Source organism: Canis aureus, chromosome 8 (genome assembly GCF_053574225.1).
Source record: "Canis aureus isolate CA01 chromosome 8, VMU_Caureus_v.1.0, whole genome shotgun sequence".
Classification (NCBI taxonomy): domain Eukaryota; kingdom Metazoa; phylum Chordata; class Mammalia; order Carnivora; family Canidae; genus Canis; species Canis aureus.
Genome location: NC_135618.1, coordinates 70,190,307 through 70,209,824, shown reverse-complemented (window position 1 = coordinate 70,209,824; position 19,518 = coordinate 70,190,307). Strand labels below are relative to the sequence as shown.

The window sequence follows — 19,518 nt, the reverse complement described above, 5'->3', positions numbered from 1 at the left end:
TGTTCTGGCTGCAGTTAGGAGGATGAAGTAGATGGGAGGGCTTGCAGGAAGATGCTCAGTTAGGAGGTAAGAGATAAAGATCAAGACCAGGGAGGTGGTGGTGGGGCTGGAGAGAAGCAAAGGGCGTGGAGGTGGTAAGGGCCAGAGCTGACAGGAGTGGGGGACAGATTCCTGAGGGAATGGAGAACGGAGGAGCTGCGTGGTTTCAGGCTGGGAGGTAAGGGGGGCACCAGTGTTTTTGGGTTGGGTGCCACAGAAGAAGGGAGAAGACAGTGATTTGATCTTCGAACGGTGGAGTTGGTGGGGTCTCTGGGTTGCCCACATGGAGATGTCCTGTAGGCAGGGGGACAGGCAGGTAATACAGCTCAGAAGAACAGTCTGGGCTAGGAAGAGGGATTTCGGACTGGAACGGAAACTGAGGTTGCAGTCTGTGCCATGGAGGACGAAGACCAGGGCTGAGAATGGCACCCTGAGGGACACACACGGGCAGAGTGGACCATCCCCACCCCAGGAAAAAGCAGCCATGATGGGAGGAAAACCAGGAGACAATGGTGGGAGAGAAGGGATGAGTGAGGAGAGATGATCGACAGTGTCTGTGCTGCAGAGTCTGGAAAGGACCCAGGAGGGCCTCTGGCTTTAGCGGTTAGGATGTAACTGGAGAGCATGGTGAATGGGCACAGTGGAGCTGTGGGAGTAGAAGCCAGGAGGCTGTAGGTGGAGTGTGGGACGGGAGTTGAGGAGGTGAAGGCAGTGAGCATGAGTTATTATTTTAAGATGCCTAAATGTAAAAGAACAGCCAGAGGTAGTATGGCTTCCAGAAGGGAAATCCGGGGCTGAGGGTGGATTTAAAGACGAGGGCAAGCTGACAGTGTTGCCAAAGCTGAGGGGAGAGAGCTGGAGGTACAGGTGAGAGAGACAAGCACCACAGGTGCATCAGGAGGCAGGCTGGGGGTGGGGAGCTGCAGGTAGACACAAGCCTCCGGGGACTGAGGTAGGAAAGCTGGTGGGCTACGTTCTCCTGATGGAGGAGGGAAGGCAGGAGGAAAGGTGATCTGAAGTAATAGGACCGAGCCATGAGAGTGGTGGTGGACAGGGGTGGCCAGGAGTGGGGAGAAGAGCAGGGTACCGCTGAAGCTAGGACCCAGATCTGGGGTGATACCACCATTGGAGAGCTGGAATCCTCAGGTCCCAGAAGCTGGGGAGGATGGGGGCAGAAAATCAGTTTTGAAATCTCCCTGGATGAGGCAGGACATAGTTATGGGGGAAGAAAGCAGTCCAGGGGCCGTGGTCTTGAGAAAAAGTTGAAAGTGACAGGAGGCTGGTGGGTGATGGAGACAGGCACTGGAAACAGCCGCTAGGAGGAGCCCAGTAGGGAGGGCTCAGCCCAGGAGAGAAGAGGAGGTGGATGGAGGGTGCATAGCACTCTCGGAAGATGCACCTGCTCTGGAAGGGGCGACAGGACACAGCGCAGCAGCCCAGCAGCTGGGGAAGAGCAGGGTCCTCGTGCTCCTGATGTGGCTTTTACACATGTGGGAGGACTGAGGGGGTAGTGGGCAGCAGGCAGCTGCGAAGGAAAGGGGACGCACCTCCAGATTCAAGTTCTCTGTTCTATGCTGTTGGGGCTTCACCTGCCTCCTCTGCCCTCACACGTCACCTGTTCCCACTATGCTTCAATTAAAAAACCATTCGGACTTCTCCAGCAAATGAGTCATCCATAGAGAGCTTTCTAGTGGATTAGCTTGGAATATGGTCTGAGAATTCCTTTAAACTTCTTAGAACCAATGGAAGATGGGGCATAGTATTATTGAATTCGAGCAGCAGGTGGGAGGACGAGTGGCTGTAGCAGCAGCAGCAGCCAGCATGTGTTGTGCAGTCCTCCCAATTACGCCCCAGGAGAGGGACTGTCACCATCCCTGCGGACAGATGAAGAAACCGAAGCCTAGGAGTGAGATGATCTGCCTCAGGCCACACAACTGCTAAGTGACAGATGTGAGGTCTGACCTACGTCTGCTCTGGGCGGTGATGCCTGCTCTGTCTTGTCTGATGGTAGCCAGCGCCCCCACCCCACAGCTGGGGAGACGTGACAAGCCACGGACACACCCTTCGGCAGCACTGACATTTGGGGCACAAATAAATGTCAGAGGAGAAGCCTCTGGATTGTCAGGGTCCCTCTACAGCCAGTGGGGAGAAGAGCCCATGAGCTAGCCCAGGTGGTGCCTGTGTGCGTCCAGGGGCTGTGTGAACAGGGAGGAGAGCAAGGGCCATCTCATAAAGGGACAGAAAGCAGAAGGCAGACCAGGGTGGACACAAAACGTTTACAGGAAAGGTAGTAGGAGGGGAGGAGAGCAATAAAGGATTCGAACCAACGGGAGAAGCGGCACAGGCTTTTGCTTGGGAAGAAAAGGAAGCACAGTGCATATGGGAACCCTACAGGCTGAATTACCCAGTGCAGAGTTTTCCATCCAGTCTAGACTGGGAGCATGACAGGCTTTCATCTATTTTAAAGGAACCTGACTTATCTTCAAAACTCATCTACTGAGCAGTTACGCGTGCTGGTCGTTATACTCAGTATGTTCTTTCTGATCTCACAACCTGAAGAAGTTCACGTCACTCTATGGCCTCATTCTACAGAGGCAGAAAATTAGACCAGGGAGCTCCTTAGCTGACTTGCCAATTTATGATTATGTTTAGGAACGCAGCTGAAAAGGCATATCTTCCCCCAAAGAAAAGGAGTATGATGCAGTGTGTGGCCAGAAAGAAACAAGCCTGGTGTGGTCTGTCCAGCCGGCCGCTCCCACTGGGTGGACAGCCAGTAACAGGTGGAAATCACAGGAAGTGCTATCAACCACAGGAAGTCTGGCTCAACCACTGTTGTGTCTGGGGAAGGCTCCTCTAGTGAGCATCCCTGCTAGAGGGAGAAGACAGTGAGGCCACAGCTGCTTTTAGGGACCTTGGGATACGAGAAGCAGCCTGGGCCCGGCTGGAACAGTAACTCTTTTGTAACACAAGATGGCGCCCAGAGCCCACGTTGAAGGAGCAGAGGCCTAGGGAGCCCTCAAAGATCTACTTGTGGGGGCAAGGGTCCTTTCCTAGTGGCCTACGAGGAGACACACACCAGGGGGTGGTAGAACCAAGGCTGTCCTGCTCCTGATGCCTGAAGCACTGGGGGGCTGTTCAGGGGGTGGCCCTGGAGGGCTGGCACAGGAGAGGGCTCCCTGGCACTGGGAGCAGCAGCCACACAGAGCTCAAGTGTGCAGACACTGCCTTTGGAGAGAGTGCAGAAGGCTTTAAAATTGCTTGGTGGGCGCTCATAATCACTGACTCTCGGTAATGGATATATTGGGTTCGTGATACCTTTTTACTTTTTTGTTTGAAATTTCCTAAGGTAGAAAGTTAAAAAAAACTTTTGGGCGTGATATGGCACCAGGCGCCTGCGGCTGCCCAAAGGGCTGTGGCCTAGGTCAGAGCCTTGGTCTATGCACCGGAGGGTGGACCATAGTCCACTGGAGGGCCCTGGGTGGTAGAAGCCTGCTGTATGGGCACCAGGAAACAACACACATCTGAGAGTACCAGCTCCAGGGGCTGATAGCCTGTGACCTTGGTTTCCTGCTCCCTACTTATGCCAGCTGTTGAAATCAGGCAAGTGTTGTAACACCAGAGCCTCATCTTTGCTGCAGAATCCGCCTATGCTGGACAGAGCTGTGTCCGGACTGGGGTGGGGGTTGGGGGTGTCTCAGCACAGCACCTGGCAAAGAGAAGGCTCTTGGAGACTGGAGTCTCATTGTGATCTAAAGGCCCAGCTCCACTGAGCTCTTGGAGGAGACGCCAGCGCTGCTTGCTTTCTCTGGAGACCTAGCCCTTGCCCTGGCTGGGTGACAACACTGCCACTAGGCTGGCGGTGAAGAGCAGACTCTCTCGGTGAACTACGAGGATATAAGCCTGGGCTCCATGCCCAGCCCCTGGCTCAGACATGCCTCGGCCACACGGGTGGCCAGTGCCTCGTCTCCACGTCTAAGGGATTCAGAATCAGCCACTCTGTGTGCTCAGGGGAGGATCCACTAATGGGGAGCAGCAGGGAGAAGCAAACCAGGAGACCGGGCAGATACTACTTGCTCCCGCCTTGGGATCTCCCCTGTGTTGTGGCCTCCAGAGTGTAAGAAGAATTTGGATCAACATTCAAGAAGGCTCAAGAAGTCTGAATCCTACACAGTCCCACAGACTATGAAGAAATAGCATGAGAGACCTGTTCTGGAAGGAATTTGCTCCTCTGTTTGCTGGGCTGGGTGACCCTTCATGGAGGTGCCTAGCTTCTCTGAACCCGAGTTTTCCTTATCTACAAATGTGTTTATCAGTGATCTCTCTGATAAGATATGGTATGGAAGGCCCTGGCATGTGGTACATGTGCCCGAGATCTACTACCCCATGTACCCACCAAGACAGAGACAATACACAAATGGGCCACCATGGAGCGCTGTGATGCTAACTTCTTGGTGGCCTTGAAGAAGGAAAAAGGTATGGTGACTGCGCGGGCAACAATGAACTGTCAGAGTGCCCCCCAAAGCTAAAATGTATTTGGGTTCAGTCCCCTGGGGAGAAGCAGTCACAAATCTCCCCAGTCCTCGTAGGTACTCATCAACTGACTGTTGTCAAAAAAACCTTTGCCCTGCCAGACAGTGATCTGGCCACAGATAAATGTCCCTCACCAGCTCTGCACAAAGGCTTTAAAAGAAGCAGTGCATTCAAAGATGAGAAAGCAAGTGGCCAGAGCAGGCAGTGGGGCTTACCTTTCTTCTCCATGCGTTTCATGTCCATCAGCTTCTCCACGTTGTTGGGGTCATTCAGCCATAGCTGCATCCGGACAAAAGGCTCCCGTCCCTTCAGACTGAGCTTGTGCCAGGGCTTTGGGCGAGCCAGGAGGTCGGAGACGGAGCCTTGGGTGAGCCCTAAAATGGTCTCCCCGAATAAGCGCTGACCTGGTGAGAAAACAGAAGGGAGGTGTCAGGACTGAGATCTAGGGATCTGGAAGGGCAAGTATGTGCCAAGGCTACAATCAGACACAAGGTTTGAAACCCCAGAATCTGGTCAGCTGGGTCCTGCCTCAGAGAAAGCACTTTCTAGAAGTGTTTCTTCAGGGGCGCCTGGGTGGATGGCTTAGTTGGTTAAGTGCCTGACTCTTGGTTTTGGCTCAGATCATGATCTTGAGGTTGTAGGATCGAGCTTCGCACAAGGCTCTGCGTGTAGCACAGAGTCTGCTTGAGATTCTCCTTCTCCCTCTCCCTCCTGCTTATGCTCACACGTCCTCTTTCTCTCTCAAATAAAATCTTAAAAAAAAAAAAGAATCATTTCTTCAAATTTCTTCAACCAGTGTTGTGACAAATTCCATTGGTGACAGAGTCAGTCCTACCCTTGTATTCTGTTGGCATACAACATTTCTCTCTCTCTCGCTCTCAAAAAAAAAAAAAAAAAAAAAAAAAAAGCCTCAGGCTTTGGATGTACTGAGGCCTGGATAACACACCTGCAGTGCTTATCAGAGGTGGTTAATCCCTCGCCCAAGCTCAGGAGGTTAAGTAGCACACAGGGAGCCCTCTCTTATACAACCTCAAACCACAGGGCTGTCTGGCTCCTTTCACGATTAGCAAGGTTATCCGGTCTTGCTGAGAAAACAGGGCACTTGACCCAAGGTCACAGCAGGAAAGAGGAGAAAGAGCCCCTCAGCTCTGTTTTTCTGAAAAGCGAGGCCATTTCCAATTCTAAAGTCTCTTCCCGCAGTCTAAGCTGCCTCTGCTGACTGGTGCTCAAAGGGGATCAAAACCCCTTCCTCGATGCCTTTTCTCCGAGGCCGTGGCGGGCAGCCTGCTCCCCAGGCTGATCAGAGGGAAATCTGCTCTGGAGAGCAGTGCGGCACCAGCTCTGCCATGTTCGTCAGAGGCTTAAAAAGAAAATTTCTCTTCTCTGAGAGCCATTCAGCTGCAGGTTAAGAGGGGCTGGCACTTTTGAAGGCGCAAATGGGAATCACGCACAACCTGAGCGACCAGATGGGAGAACGTGAATAATAGGACTTATTAGGTGGAAATGGAGCCTGGGACCAGACCGGCCAGTGTTTGGTGCCACAAAGTGTAGGGAACAGGACATCCAGGCCCAGAGCATCTCTGCCCCTCCGCAGCAGGGTGATCGTGGATGACAGGCTCATTGCCTCCATCTGTGAGAGGGAAACCCCACCACCTGTGCCCATACGGCAGGTGTCAGAAATGGCAGAGCACCTCCTTGTAAAAAAGTTGGGCTTCAAGTTGAAATTTACTGCATGGAATGATTTGGATTTGAGAAAAAAAAAAAATTGCAGGGTATCTTTTTAAAAAAAATTATTTATTTGAGAAGGGGAGAGAGAGAGAGGAGAGCCAGAGTGAACAAGAGTGCAAGAGCAGGGGGAAGGACAAACAGACTCTCCATTGAGCAGGGAGCCCAACATGGGGCTCAAGCCCAGGATGCTGAGATCAAGACCTAAGCCAAAGGCAGACGCTTAACCGACTGAGCCACCCCGGTGCCCCGGGTCTCAATCATTTTGACTTAGAGATACATTTACCAATTTCATAAACCTGTGGTTGCCTGCATTTCAAATTCTTAGTTTAGCCTATAAATATCCTAAGTCCTTACCAGATTTTTGTTGTGGTTCTTTTAAATTTTATCTAATTCTAATCTAGCAGATGAATCTCGTTTCATTCCAAGGAGCTTGCTATGTTTGGGGAAGTGATATATGTCATAAATAGCTAGTTACTACTTGCTTGACCCACCTGGTTGTAGGGGCAGGGGAGGAAATCAAATGAATATTCTTGGAAATTTATATTACTTCTAGAGGTTTCATAGCAGTGGCTCGATTGTTTTTGGGTCATGGACCCACTTGAGAAGCTGAAGAAAGCTACCGACCCTCACCTGATAAAATGTGCATACACATGCACTCTGCCCATGATTTTAAGAGACTGACCTATGAACACCTCAAGGTCTCAAGTCAGAAGTGAAGAGGATGCCTGGGTCTTCCAGCTGCATAATTCAGCTAGAATTTGGCCCCCTCCATGCCCATTACTCCACTGAGAGACTCCAGCAGGGGAGGCAGCTTCTTCCCTGGAGAAGCTAAGACCAGCTAGAGCAACCACCAAGACTGCTTCTCAGCTCCGTGGTGGTGCTGCTATGGCTCTCCCGGAAGTTCCTGCTCCAAGAGGAGGAAGTCATCTCTCTCTGGTGTGAAAAGTTTCACCCCTGATTTGTGCTTTACAGCATTTGAAAATGGAGTTCCACAAGCCCGCAGGGTTCTACGGTGGTGGCACATAACCAACACCAGCCAGAACTCCAGCAAGGATGGAAATGGGGATGGCAAGGCCAAGGAGATTTAGTGTTCATGACCTCACAATTGCGATCTTGCAACTTCTCAGTGGTTTAAAAGAAGAGTTTTCTTCAGCTATTTGCCTACGATTACAGAAACGACACTTCCTATAAGGGAGTGGGTAGCAATAATCTATCGGGCCTGCTTCTCTAGACTTGTGACAAGATTCTAAGGCAGGGGATGAACCATGTCTGCATATTTCATTCACTGATGAACACATGGGACTTCACGGCCATTAAAAAACAAAACAAAACAAAAAAACAATGGCTAAATTTTATTTCTATGAATTAGTTAAAAATGTTCCCAGTTGATAATTACTTTTTCTTGTTCTGTTTTGCGTAAGCGATAGGGTAGAGAACCTCACTTGGGCAAGCTGGTTGCCTAAACTCCCAGGCTGTGAAGTCACCACACAGAATTCCCTGGACCTCACTTTACTACTACTCCCTTCTTTTCCTATCTTCTGGGAAAAACAGACATGCCAGGCCCCCTTTGGGGCCTTTGTCTGAACATATACTGCACAAAACAGTGTTCCTTAACTGACATTTACACTTGGGAAATAAGGACAGAAATGTTTGGGGGAATTGGGGGTGCCTGGGTGGCTCAGTCAGTTAAGCATTCGACTTTTTTTTTTTAAGGTTTTATTTATTTATTCATGAGAGACACACAGAGACAGAGAGGCAGAGACACAGGCAGAGGGAGAAGCGGCTCCATGCAGGGAGCCTGATGTGAGACTTGATCCCACGTCTCCTGGATCACGCCCTGGGCCAAAGGCGGCGCTAAACCGCTGAGCCACCCGGGCTACCCAAGCATCTGACTCTTGCTCTCAGCTCAAGTCTCGATCTCAGGGTCATGAGTTCAAGCCCCATATTAAGTGTTTGGGGGAGTGGCTGTTTCCACTGTCTGGGTGCCTAAACCAGGAGAACTCTGTGTGGTCAATATCATGCCACAGCAGCACAAAGCTTTAAAATGACCATATACTCTAATATTCTCACAGTCACAGCTACTGACTGTGTGTCACAGAGCCCTCAGGGAGAGCTGGCTCAGGTGGGTCGTGCAGGAAGCAAACAGCCTGGCTTTGGGTTGAACCCCTGTGGGAGGAGTTGTGAATTCAGTCCCACAGGGGCTCCCTCTACTGCCTCCCAGTGGAGGGCCTAGGGAAGGGAGCCAGCATCACCAGGCAGCTAGGAGGACAAGAGTAGACTGCTGGCTGCCAGGCAGGGTGCTCTGCCACAGGTGCTCCTCACAAGCCTGATTTACAGAGGAGGCTCCGAGAGTAGCTTGCTCAGGATCACGGACACAGTAAGAGGAAGAGCTGGGATACAAACCCAAGCTGGGGACTCTTCCAGCATGCTCTCCAGATGCTGCTGGGCTGATGCTGCTCCTGCCCAGCTCTGGCACCCTGAGAGGACTGGAGTTCCACTGGGCACGCCCCAGGCAGGGTGGTCTCAGGGGCTGGCCTGAGTCTGCTCCAGCTGCATGGGTATTTGCTAAGAGATCCTGGTGGGGAAGCTGTGGGCAGGGGCAGGTTGGGTCTGGCCGCCCTCAGGAGCCCTACTGTTCACAGTTTTATGTTCTTAGGGGTAGCTTACAAATGTTTAAACCCATTGGCTGGCTCACCCTGCGTACCCTCCACTCATTCTTCCAGAAACCAACAGGAAGCAACCTGCTGCCTCCAACTTAGCCAGGGAGGGAACCTACCGAGATTGTTGTCCGTCAGCACCTCCTTGACTCTCTTGGTTATACCGTAGGTGTCCAGCTCTGGAGACATGGCTACCAGCTCTTGGATGCTGAGGGCCGAGTGTCCAGAAAGAGGCAGCGGGGTGGCAGGCTGGGAGTCTGAGGCGGGCGGGTCGCTGGGCTCTGGTGGCTTGCCATCCTTACTCGTTTCAATGGGGGGACAGGGCTGCTGGACAAGTTCAGTCAAACTCTTCACGGATTCACTAGAGCTCATCGGCGATTCAGGTGCAGGGCTGCAGCTAGCAGAGGTCTTTGGAGTGCTTTCTGTAATTAAAGCACATGGAAATCTGAGGCTGAAAATAGCTGTCTTGCATGGCAAACATCTACTTTCCTTACCTAGGAAGTATAAATGAAACGCCTATGCAACCATACAGCATGGCAAGCTATGGACCCATGGCTGAGAGAAGCCTCTAATTTTCTGTATTACAAAAGAAAATGTAACAGCAACAGAAGAAAAATGAGGGGTTTAAGCAAAAGGTTTCTGAAGGCTCAATATAAGGACATTCTGTTGAGAAACTGCTGTCTTATGAACCATGGGCTCTCACAGTCATGATTTCTTCCAATGGGACCCCCTCATTCCCTACTCAGAAGGACCTTGGCTAAATTATAATTTGCATATTTATTCTGTCCATAATTTCCAGAACAAAACGAATGGGTGGGTTACTTTATTTATTTATTTATTTTTAAAAGATTTATTTACTCATTCATGATAAACATAGACAGAGAGAGAGGCAGAGACACAGGAGGAGGGAGAAGCAGGCTCCATGCTGGGAGCCCGACGTGGGATTTGATCCCGGGACTCCAGGATCGCGCCCTGGGCCAAAGGTAGGCTCTAAACCATGGAGCCACCCAGGGATCCCCTGGGTGGGTTACTTTAAATGAGGGCCACCCACGACACATGGCTACCATGGTTACGAAGACCCTTGAAGAGGAGATGTAAGGCCTGGGCTGCTGGAGTCCTGGGACTCCACATGGGTTCTTGCTGTGACCCTGGAGGGCTCCACAGCACCCAGGCTGGAGGGAACCAACAGAAGAGGAACGACCACCCTGTTCCCCATCGAACCCCAGGACATACTCCTGAAGGCCAAGTTCTGTTCATCCACATCATCTACGCTGTTACCACGGCTGGGTGAGATGGAGCCAGAGTGGCAGTCAGGTCTCCATGCTCTCCTTTCTTAAGAAGGGTCTCTGGCCTGTTTCAGGTACCCAGTGGGGAGTGCCACCCCATGCTCTGTTGGGGAGCAGTCCCTCCTGGTCTGTATCACCCATGAAACCTAGCATCCATTTCAGTCTTGGGATGTCTGGAATAAAGGCTTTGGCTGTTTCCTAATTACCAAATGTAGAGAAAGGCTGTGTCCAGGAGGAAAATGCAGAGTGGCTAAGCACTGTGGTCCTACCGATGAGGTAAACTCTGCTGCGGCTCGATGTCTTGACATGGGCTCCCCCTACTACCCAGCCATCAAGCATAGCACATGGTAAGACCCCACGGTGCCATGTTTGAGGGGCCAGGCCAGGTGTTGTCACATGGGCTCTGTGGCCCCAGAGAGATGATAGTCTCAAAAAGGCCACTCAGGGAACATCAGCACACAAATACTTGCTACCTGACTAAACAAAATGTTAACACTGAGTAATGACTGAATTTCAACTGGCCATAAAAGTCGAGTGTCCTTTGCTGGATATATCTTATCCAGGACAACAACCTGGACTGGATCACATCCAGCATACCGACCTATTCTGAACTCAAGAGGCTGGGAAATGTATTTGGAATACAAGGGATATTTTGTATAAATACCTAGAAAGATAAGATCCCTAATAAAGTAACTAATTCAACCGAGAAACCCATTTATTGTCCTAAACAGTAACAGAGTTCCACCATCACATAAGCCCGCATCCTCCACCTGGAAAATCTGGCTTAAAAAAAAACAACAACAAAACCCACTGGTTCGTAAAAGATGTAAAAGAGATAGGCGTAAACAGCAGAAATGATCCATATAAATCTTTAAGGCAATATGAATCCTACAAATCGGATTTCTTCTCTCTGCTCACCTCTAGGTCATCGTACAACTGGATATAAAACCCAGCAAATGTTATTTTTGTATCTGAAGCAGCAAAGAAATTGTACTGTAAATTTGCCCTGATTCACCCATGCGAGGGGCCGATTTGGCAGATCATCCATCTTGCTCACTGCAGACTGTCAAGGATGGCACGAATCCCCACATGATAAACAGATTCCTTCTCAGGTTGGTGTCCTGTAACCCGCAGCAAGGTCAAAAGCATGGCTGCCCGGCTAACAAACAAGCGCTGCCTTGGTGCTTTCCCTGCCTAGTCTGGTGCCAGCCGGGACCGAGCGCCCAGATCCCCGGCCGGTGGTACTTCTCTCTCCTCCAGGCATCCTGGCCAGTGCCCATGTGGGTTTTTTACCACCAAGAAGCCCTGAGAGAATCAAACAGAGGCACCGCCGCACATTACTGGCGTCCCTCTGTGTTCCCGGCTGTGACCGCAGACATAGGCATAGACCTCAAGATCAAAAGCTCACCTAGGCCTTAAATGTACCGGGCGAGAGCTGCTGGGCTGGTGTGTCTTGGCCCTCCACTGTGGGCCCGTGTCTAAACTGTTAACAGACACCTCCAGGCTGAGAGCTCTTTCTGGGGGACAGTTATTTATGGACAGACACCACCACGCTCTCAGGTCACGGAAATAGGCCCATGTGTTTGGACAGGCACAGACAGATGCAATAGCAAATAGCCCGGTCCAAGACCCTGCAAACTCTCACGCTGAGAACATCACGTTGGAAAGAGTCATTTCTTTAGGAAGCTGTTTCTGGTAAGCACCACAGCTCTAGAGCCTGGGCACCGTAGCCACAAACTCATTAACCAAAGCCAGGCCTGTTTTGGTGAGAACACCATAGAAATGAGCTCCAGAGCCCCTGGTGAGGTGGCCCAGGCCCTGGGTGCAGGGGGGACATGTAGTTGCCCATTCTCGACCATCTTGACAGAACAAGAAACGCCAACAGAAGAAATATTTTTTTTCCCAAAAGTCAGTAAGTGGAGCCCTCTAAAATAATACTTTTGAAGGAATAAGGCTTTCTTCCACTCCATGTAATTAAAAATAATTTTAGGGGCGCCTGGGTGGTTTAGTCAGTTGAGCGCCTGCCTTCAGCTCAGGTCATGATCCTGGAGTCGCAGGATGGAGCCTGCTCCCTGCTCAGTGGGGGGACTCTGCTTCTCCTCTGCCCCTTATCCCGCTTGTGCTCTCTCTCTTTCTCTCAAATAAATACATAAAATCTTAAGAAAAAAAAGAAATGTATTTGTTTATATGAAGTCCCTTACATTCAGTTAAATCTTCTTGTGATTTATTGCTGTTTCTTCCACAGTTCCTGGCATGGTATGGATGGGATGATGTTCTGGTAAAGGTAAGACTATAGGGACATGAAGAAGATCTGTGACTGCTAGGGGTTGGGGGCAGGACTAGACTACAAAAGGCCACAAGGGAATTCTGGGGGCGGGGGAAATGATGGAATCCATCTGTGTCTTGATTGCTAGAACTCACAGAACACTTCCACAAGCAAAGAGTGAATTTTGCTGTATTTCAATTATACTTTAGTACCAATTTATTCAGGACTAAGTGCTGGGAAAGAATGAAGAGACATTATTCCATTCATTCTTTCACTCATTCCATAATCTGTGGAATCAGACTACTGGCAATATGGCAGTCACCTGATGACTGGCTCTGCCCTCTTTGGGACTCCTACCTAGTGGGGAGACAGCCATTCATCAGAAATGCCCAAGGGGCAATGAAGGTTCTGATGAGGGACGGGGGGCGGGGGGGGGGAACACGGAGTAAGGGCATGGATGTGGCCTGAGGATTAGAGGGGCCCCAGGGAGAGTGACACTTCTGGCATGAAGAGGAGTTAGCTTGGTGAGTGGGGATAGGCAGGAGTGGCAAGAGAGGGAGGTAGATTGCTCCAGACCTCTGGTGGGCTAATGACATGAATGCCATGTAGGGTAGCAAGAATATGAGGTAAAGAGAGGCACCCCGGGGTTGGTCAGGACAGGGGATTTGAATGGGCTCAGACGTCTGCTGTAATCCTCATGTGTGCACACATGGGAGCCAGCGTGAGAAGATGGGCCTACCTTTCCCCTAGCAATGCTTTTCTCCCGGGATGCCAGGCGGCCACTGGAGTGTGTATCGAAGCCTCATCTGGACTGGAAACAGTGTCTGTCACCTGGAGACCAGGTCTCCAGACTGTGGTGTATTTATACAATATACCATGTGCTAGAGGCAGTGGTGAGGACATCAGGGCTGGGGCCACGTGTACCAGCACCCGGGGCATACCAGGGGAGCCACGAAGCAAGGGACAGAATGGAGCAGAGCATAATGATTGTACGTGTGGAGAGCCTGTACATTCCTTATGTTTTGCGTGGTTACATAGATACGTAGAGGCAAGGATTTACAATCATGCCCAGGAAGGATAAACAGCGAGTCTGCGAGAGACAACAGTCGCCTTCAAGGAGGAATGGGATTGGAGAGGGGGATTCAACTCTATCTTGGATGTTTTATTTCTTTTACGAATCTAAGATTGCACTGTGACCAAACGTTCAGGGTAAAGTTAGGTGTTGGTACATGGGTGTTCACTGCATTATTCTGTAATTAAAATATTACCGACCTAACATAAAAAAAAAAAAAAGTAGGAAACCAAGTAAATTCCCTCTTTAGGAGAGAGTGAACTTGCCAATAGCACGGTAGCTGGGGCTGGGAGGTCTTGCTGGCTGGAGACGGTGGTGGCCTGTAGGGGGGCAGGAGGTGTGGTGGGCAGAACTATGTGGTTCAAGACAGATGTAGGGGAAAGCTTCATCAGGCCTTGGGGGCTGGGTGGATGTGGCCTGAGGAAGAGGGTCCAAGAAGCAGGGGCATCTTGGGGTGGGGTGGGGGAGACCATATTAAGAAGCCTATATTGGGCTCAGTCAGTTAAGCATCCAACTCTTAATTCCAGCTCAGGTCAAGATCTTGGAGTCGTGAGATCGAGCCCTGTATTAGGCTCTATGCTAAGTGCAGAGTCTGCTTCTCTCCCACCCTCTGCTCCTCTCCTCAGCTCATGCTTTCTCTCTCTCTTAAATAAAACCTTAAAATAATAATAATAAAAAAAGAAGTCTTAAGTCTTATTTTATCACCACTCGTAAGGGTGGCTACTACCCAAGCTAACATTTATGGTGCACTCCCTGCGTGCCAGGTACTGGGCTATGGCTCACGAGAATGACCCAGCTCCTCACAAGGACCTCATGGTGTGAGGCAGACATATCAATTTCCCTCCTATGACAGACTTAAGATGTCTTGTTTGGTGACACGGTCAGAACCAGTGAGATGTTCTGTATTTAAAACGGCCCACAGGGATCCCTGGGTGGCGCAGCGGTTTGGCGCCTGCCTTTGGCCCAGGGCGCGATCCTGGAGACCCGGGATCGAATCCCACGTCGGGCTCCCGGTGCATGGAGCCTGCTTCTCCCTCTGCCTGTGTCTCTGCCTCTCTCTCTCTCACTGTGTGCCTATCATAAATAAATAAAAAAAAATTAAAAAAAAATTAAAAAAAAATTAAAAAAAAAATAAAACGGCCCACCTGTACAGCAGGGCCTGGCCTGCACCTGCGTGTCCATTTGTGGCAGAACCACTGGGCTTGCTCTATAACTTCCGGGACACAGCTGCTCTATAATCCATATGTCAACATGCATGAATCTCAAAAACAGGAAGGTCAGCACCCCAAAGCCTACCCGCGACTGGGACCAGGGAAGGGAACCAGAAGGCACTTAGCGCCCAGTGCAAATGGGGCAGTGAGTGGAGGACGTTTATACACTGCTGCATCCCATTCTCCTAACGGTCCTGTGGCTGGAATATAAACCCCGCGCTCCAGGCGGGGAAACTGAGGCTCAAACAGGCAACGTGACTTGTCCAGGCCATGTGGGTGGAGAAGGCTCTGGACCAGACCGAGGATGGAGAGTCTCCCTGTTTCCACCCACCCTTTGTCTGGCAGTCACTGGAGTATCCACCTGCCTGCTGTACATTCATTCATGTGCTCACTCCCTCACAAGCATTCTGAAAGCACCTACTCTGTGTCATGCACTTTGCGGTCACTGGGGAATAAGAGAAATCAGACACCCATCTTGCTTTCGTGGTGCCCGCAGACAGTGGGGCTGTGCCAACTGAAAATGGGTACTTTGCATATCGGAGAAACCCAGCCACACAGCTCGTCTATCCAATGTTGACGGCAATAGTAAAGTGTTAGATTGAGAAGCGATCCATGTAGATTATTATTTTTGCAAGGCTTCAAATCGTACACAGGAGTCGCTTGGTTAAGTAAGATCCAGAGAGCAGAGGCAGTGACTCGAGGCCCTCTGAAATGCACGATGCATTCAGGAACTATAAAAGGATTATGAAAAATATTATATTCCAGAAACAGCACGCAAACAGCTGCCTTAAGTTTTCAATAGAAGCCGGTTGAAAATGCTCACCCGCCGTAATTTCCAGAGACAAATCTCCCTGCAGTTTATCCGATCCACTGTTGAAATTTCCATACCCAGCCCTCTATCTGCAGTAATAATAACCCAAATTCCATTTAGTGTTCATTTGAGCAGTCAGGATAAAGTCATTTCTTATTATCTCCCCACTGTGTAAAAAACAGCTTGAAGGTAGGAAGTCAGCAAGCATTTTCACCAAAAAGTAATTATTGTAAGTGACATTTTTACTGCTGGCATGCCATAAGGCGAACTGTGCATTCAGAAGGACAAGTTGCTGAAACAAAATGACAGGGTACTCTGTGACATTCTGACAAGAACCCAAACATTATTTAACTGGTGGCTGGTCTGATGCACCACTTCTCATTATGTCCATAGTTTAGGCTTTGAGCCCCTGCCAAGCCAGGAAATTCCAAGTGACTATGAAGACAGACAAGTATGGGGAGATGGGAGAGGGGAGGGAGAGGATAAGGGGTGGGGGGTTGCCGGGCAGAGCTGGGGAGCAGCATGGCTGTGGCCTGGCAATGTGGAAATGTGAGCAAGGGAGGAGATCGAGAAGAGGAAACGGGGGTGCAGGGGGAGAGGCAGAGTGGAAGACAGAGCCAGAGGCGGGATGGCAGACTTGCCACTGTGGTTGCTTGGGGAGTGGATCAGGGTGTGCAAAAGGTCCTGGGGTGCCCGGTGCTGGCATCCTGGGTCCAGCGCCTGGAAGGACCCTGCCTGGCTCGAGGCCTTCCCAGCGGATGGGGCTGACAGCTTCAAAGAGTACAAGAGGGTGACCATCAGGCTGCAACACTTCTCAGTGGACTTCAGACGGGGGTTGCGTGAGGAGCCACTGAACCCTAACGGACATGTCGGGACTCACTTGGCTTCTTCTAAGAGACACCCTCACCTCAAAAGTGCATGGTGATGCTCATTGGCCCTCCTGTTTTTTCCTCAGAAATCGACCAGGCTGCCCCACATGGTCATGTGAGACCCCTTTACTCATGTCCCTGGTGCCCAACCCTGCCCCAGTGGCAGTGGTGGTGGCAATGTACATGGGCTCCTGGGTCCCGAACCCTGCCTCTGGGTCTAACAGCAGACACTTCCCACCCCTTAGGACTACCACCGACTTCCCCAGGCCAATAGAAAACATGGAGTACAGGGGAGTAAGCGAAGGGTCCCTGGCGGGCAGTCTCCCCCACCCACAGGAAAGGTCTAGTCCCAAACAGGTGGTGGCACCAAGCATCAGTGCACACCATGCCCACACTCTAGGCCCTGCCTCCCTCTCCTTGGGCTGGCAACACTCTCTCTGGCCCCGAGCCAACCTGGGCATTGCCTTAAATCACTGAAAATCTCAGCAAACCTACCAAATCCCTTGTTTCTCCCCCACCCCGCCCAACCAATGGCAGAAAGGTGTAACCTGAGCAAAGTTGGACAGAGAGCTGGGGAGGGGCCTGACTAGGCCGGGTGGGACCCCCATGCTGGCCCAGGAAGGGAAAAAGTTCCAGTTGGTCCTCGTTTCTTCTGTAATGCGGAACATCAATGCTTTCTCTCCCATACACCCGGCCCCCTGCCAGCACAGAAGGCAGGCAGATGAGCAAAGAGCTCTGGCACACAGTAGGTACTGGGCTGCGTACGCGCGTGAACAAAACATTTTTAAAGCCTGTCTAAGGAACTCTTACAGTGACGTAAAACCCAAAATACTTATTAACAAAGAAAACAAAATAAAAGCAAGGTTGTTACTTGGGCCACGTACAGCTTCCCTCCCCAAACTTGACTTCTAAGCCACTTGAAGAGAGGGCCTGCCTTTTTCATTCAACAAGGGGGTCCTCCAAGAGCCAGGCAGGGTGCTGGGAGATGGGGCACAGTGGCGAGCCAAGCAGACTTCATCAAGCAAGTCACGGTCACAAAGATCCTGAGATGAGGGCAGGACAGGGACGCGCGGGGGCACTGTGACACTGCTGCTGAGGCTGGGTGGGCCGGGAGCCAGGGAGGGAGAGATAGGGGCCGGGTCACACACTACGAAGGTGGAAGGTGGGACCTGAGGGAACGGACTGAAGCAGGGGAGTGCCGCAGCCAGTGTGCCATCTGGAAAGAAGGCTCTGGAGCTTGGGTCAGGGTGGGGACTGTGGTAATGGGAAGAAAAAAATGAGAGACACTTAGAAAATAGAAGCTGTGTGTATGCATACATGTGTGTGCGTGTATGCGAGCGTGTGTTTGGGAGGGTGCTTCAGAGAGAGAGAAGGATGGAGACGGGCTGCCAGTCTTCGGCTTAGACAAATGGGGGTAGGGGGAGCACTGGGGTCCTGTTCACTGAAGGGAGCAGTTCTGGGGAGACAAGGCTGAGTCCAAGGTCAGGTGCATTTTACTGGAAGGGGTGTTGAGTTCTTGGGTCTGGCAGTGGCGGTCAGCCCACGGTGGGAGGAGGCAGGAGGCAGGAACGTGCCCAGCTGGGCGCCTCAGCCTGGTGCATTGCATGAGGGTGCAAGAGAAGTTGCCTCATGCCACCCAGAGATCTACAGATGCTCGGCTCCTCCCAAGACATCATCTTGTACAACCCAGGGCTTCCCTCACTCTTGAGATGTTTTTTCTCTCTTCTCCCAAACTGAGGAAAGCACACACGAGAGAGATGTTCTGTGCTGACCCCAACAGCACCGTCCTGCGACCATGGCTGAGCTGGGGGTGGGCTCGGCGGAAGGTTCCAGGTGTCCGTCTGCCCTCTGTCAGGGATCATCATATTTCTGGTGCATGTTTTATAAGCTCTGAAGGAAACACGCACATCAAAAGCAGCGTTTGGGAATGCAATGTTCGTTTAATTTGGTTCAAAATTAAAAACGCTCCTTAAATTACAATTCATCTTTTGTAGTGAACTCAGTCTGGTGAAGCTGCAGAAGGAGCACTGGGCGACACAGTTGGCCCTGCTTCACGAGCTCGGTGCTCACTTGGTTTCCAGCATTTCTGCAGATCCATACTGATTTAGAAATAATGCTTTCAAATTACCTTCAATAACCTTATTACCAAACCAGCTGTGTGTATGAACACTTATCAATGCGTCCCTGTGCATTAAGAGAAAATGTATGTCATACAAACAGTCTAAATATATATTACCGAGATGGGAAAAAACAAACCCTCTAGTTAAATTGCTTTGCTGTAATCAAAGATTAATCACTGTGTGAGTGTGTGGCAGCGTGTGCGCCCGCACGCCCGTGTCCTCTCTTTTTCTCCATGATTCCTTTATGGCTTTGGGCAAGCCTGCCCATCCTTTACCGATGGCCACGTTCTTGGCAGACAGGTCACCCTGCTGTTTGGAGAGCGGAATTAATTTTCCCAGATTCCAAGGAGTTGGAGGAGCCAAGTGGTGGCTTTGAATATGGTTTTGTTTTTGGGCCTTCAAGGCCTGCAGCTCAGAAACCCTCCTATCCCCAGGCACCTGGTGGACAGCAGGCTTCGGACTGTCCATCTGTGCAGAGGCTCTAGTGTCCACCGCAAGAGCAGCCTGTTCCCTCTCAATAACGCTGCCAGGCAGCCTGGCGTGTGGGTAATGATGTCTGGGCTGTGACGGAATGTTCCGCAGAGGTCCCAGGGCTGACGGCAGCCACTGAACGTGCCAGTGTGGTGGGCTGCACCCCAGCTTCCGCATAGTACGCGGGTGGATGAAGTGACCTGGTCCTCCATGGGCACCGGGTTGTGAGGGGTGAAACCGATCCTGTCTCCGACGTTCACGACGGCACTAGGAAAGCTATTACAGTGCGTTATTTTACACATCCTCCTAATCTCTCCATACTGCTTTACTTAATTTGTGATGAAATTGTTGAGAAAGGGTACTTAATGTAGGCCAGTCAGTAAAAGTAATTTATCATCTTCCCGCTTCAGTGCGCACGTTATCAGCGAACTCATTTTCTGCATTCATCATGCAATCAG

The 19,518-nt window shown here is 50.9% G+C and overlaps 1 protein-coding gene and 1 long non-coding RNA gene across 14 annotated transcripts in view; one reads left to right on the top strand and one right to left on the bottom strand.

Annotated features, from left to right (window-relative positions):
- Positions 1–19,518, bottom strand: part of CUX1 (cut like homeobox 1) — a 364,330-nt gene that overhangs the window by 33,853 nt on the left and 310,959 nt on the right. For 9 of the 13 annotated variants that reach the window (XM_077908111.1, XM_077908104.1, XM_077908103.1 and 6 more), the window contains 2 exons: positions 9,074–9,376; positions 4,785–4,973 (listed from right to left, as the gene is read on the bottom strand). The exons of the other annotated variants lie outside the window; for them this stretch is intronic. In XM_077908111.1, coding sequence (XP_077764237.1) covers positions 4,785–4,973; positions 9,074–9,376 — 492 coding nt within the window. The remainder of the gene's footprint in view (positions 1–4,784; positions 4,974–9,073; positions 9,377–19,518) is intronic. 13 annotated transcript variants of the gene reach the window in all.
- Positions 8,780–14,229, top strand: LOC144319666 (uncharacterized). Its single transcript, XR_013385427.1, has 4 exons — positions 8,780–9,937; positions 11,165–11,352; positions 12,486–12,524; positions 14,106–14,229. It is a non-coding gene; the product is annotated as an uncharacterized LOC144319666 (long non-coding RNA).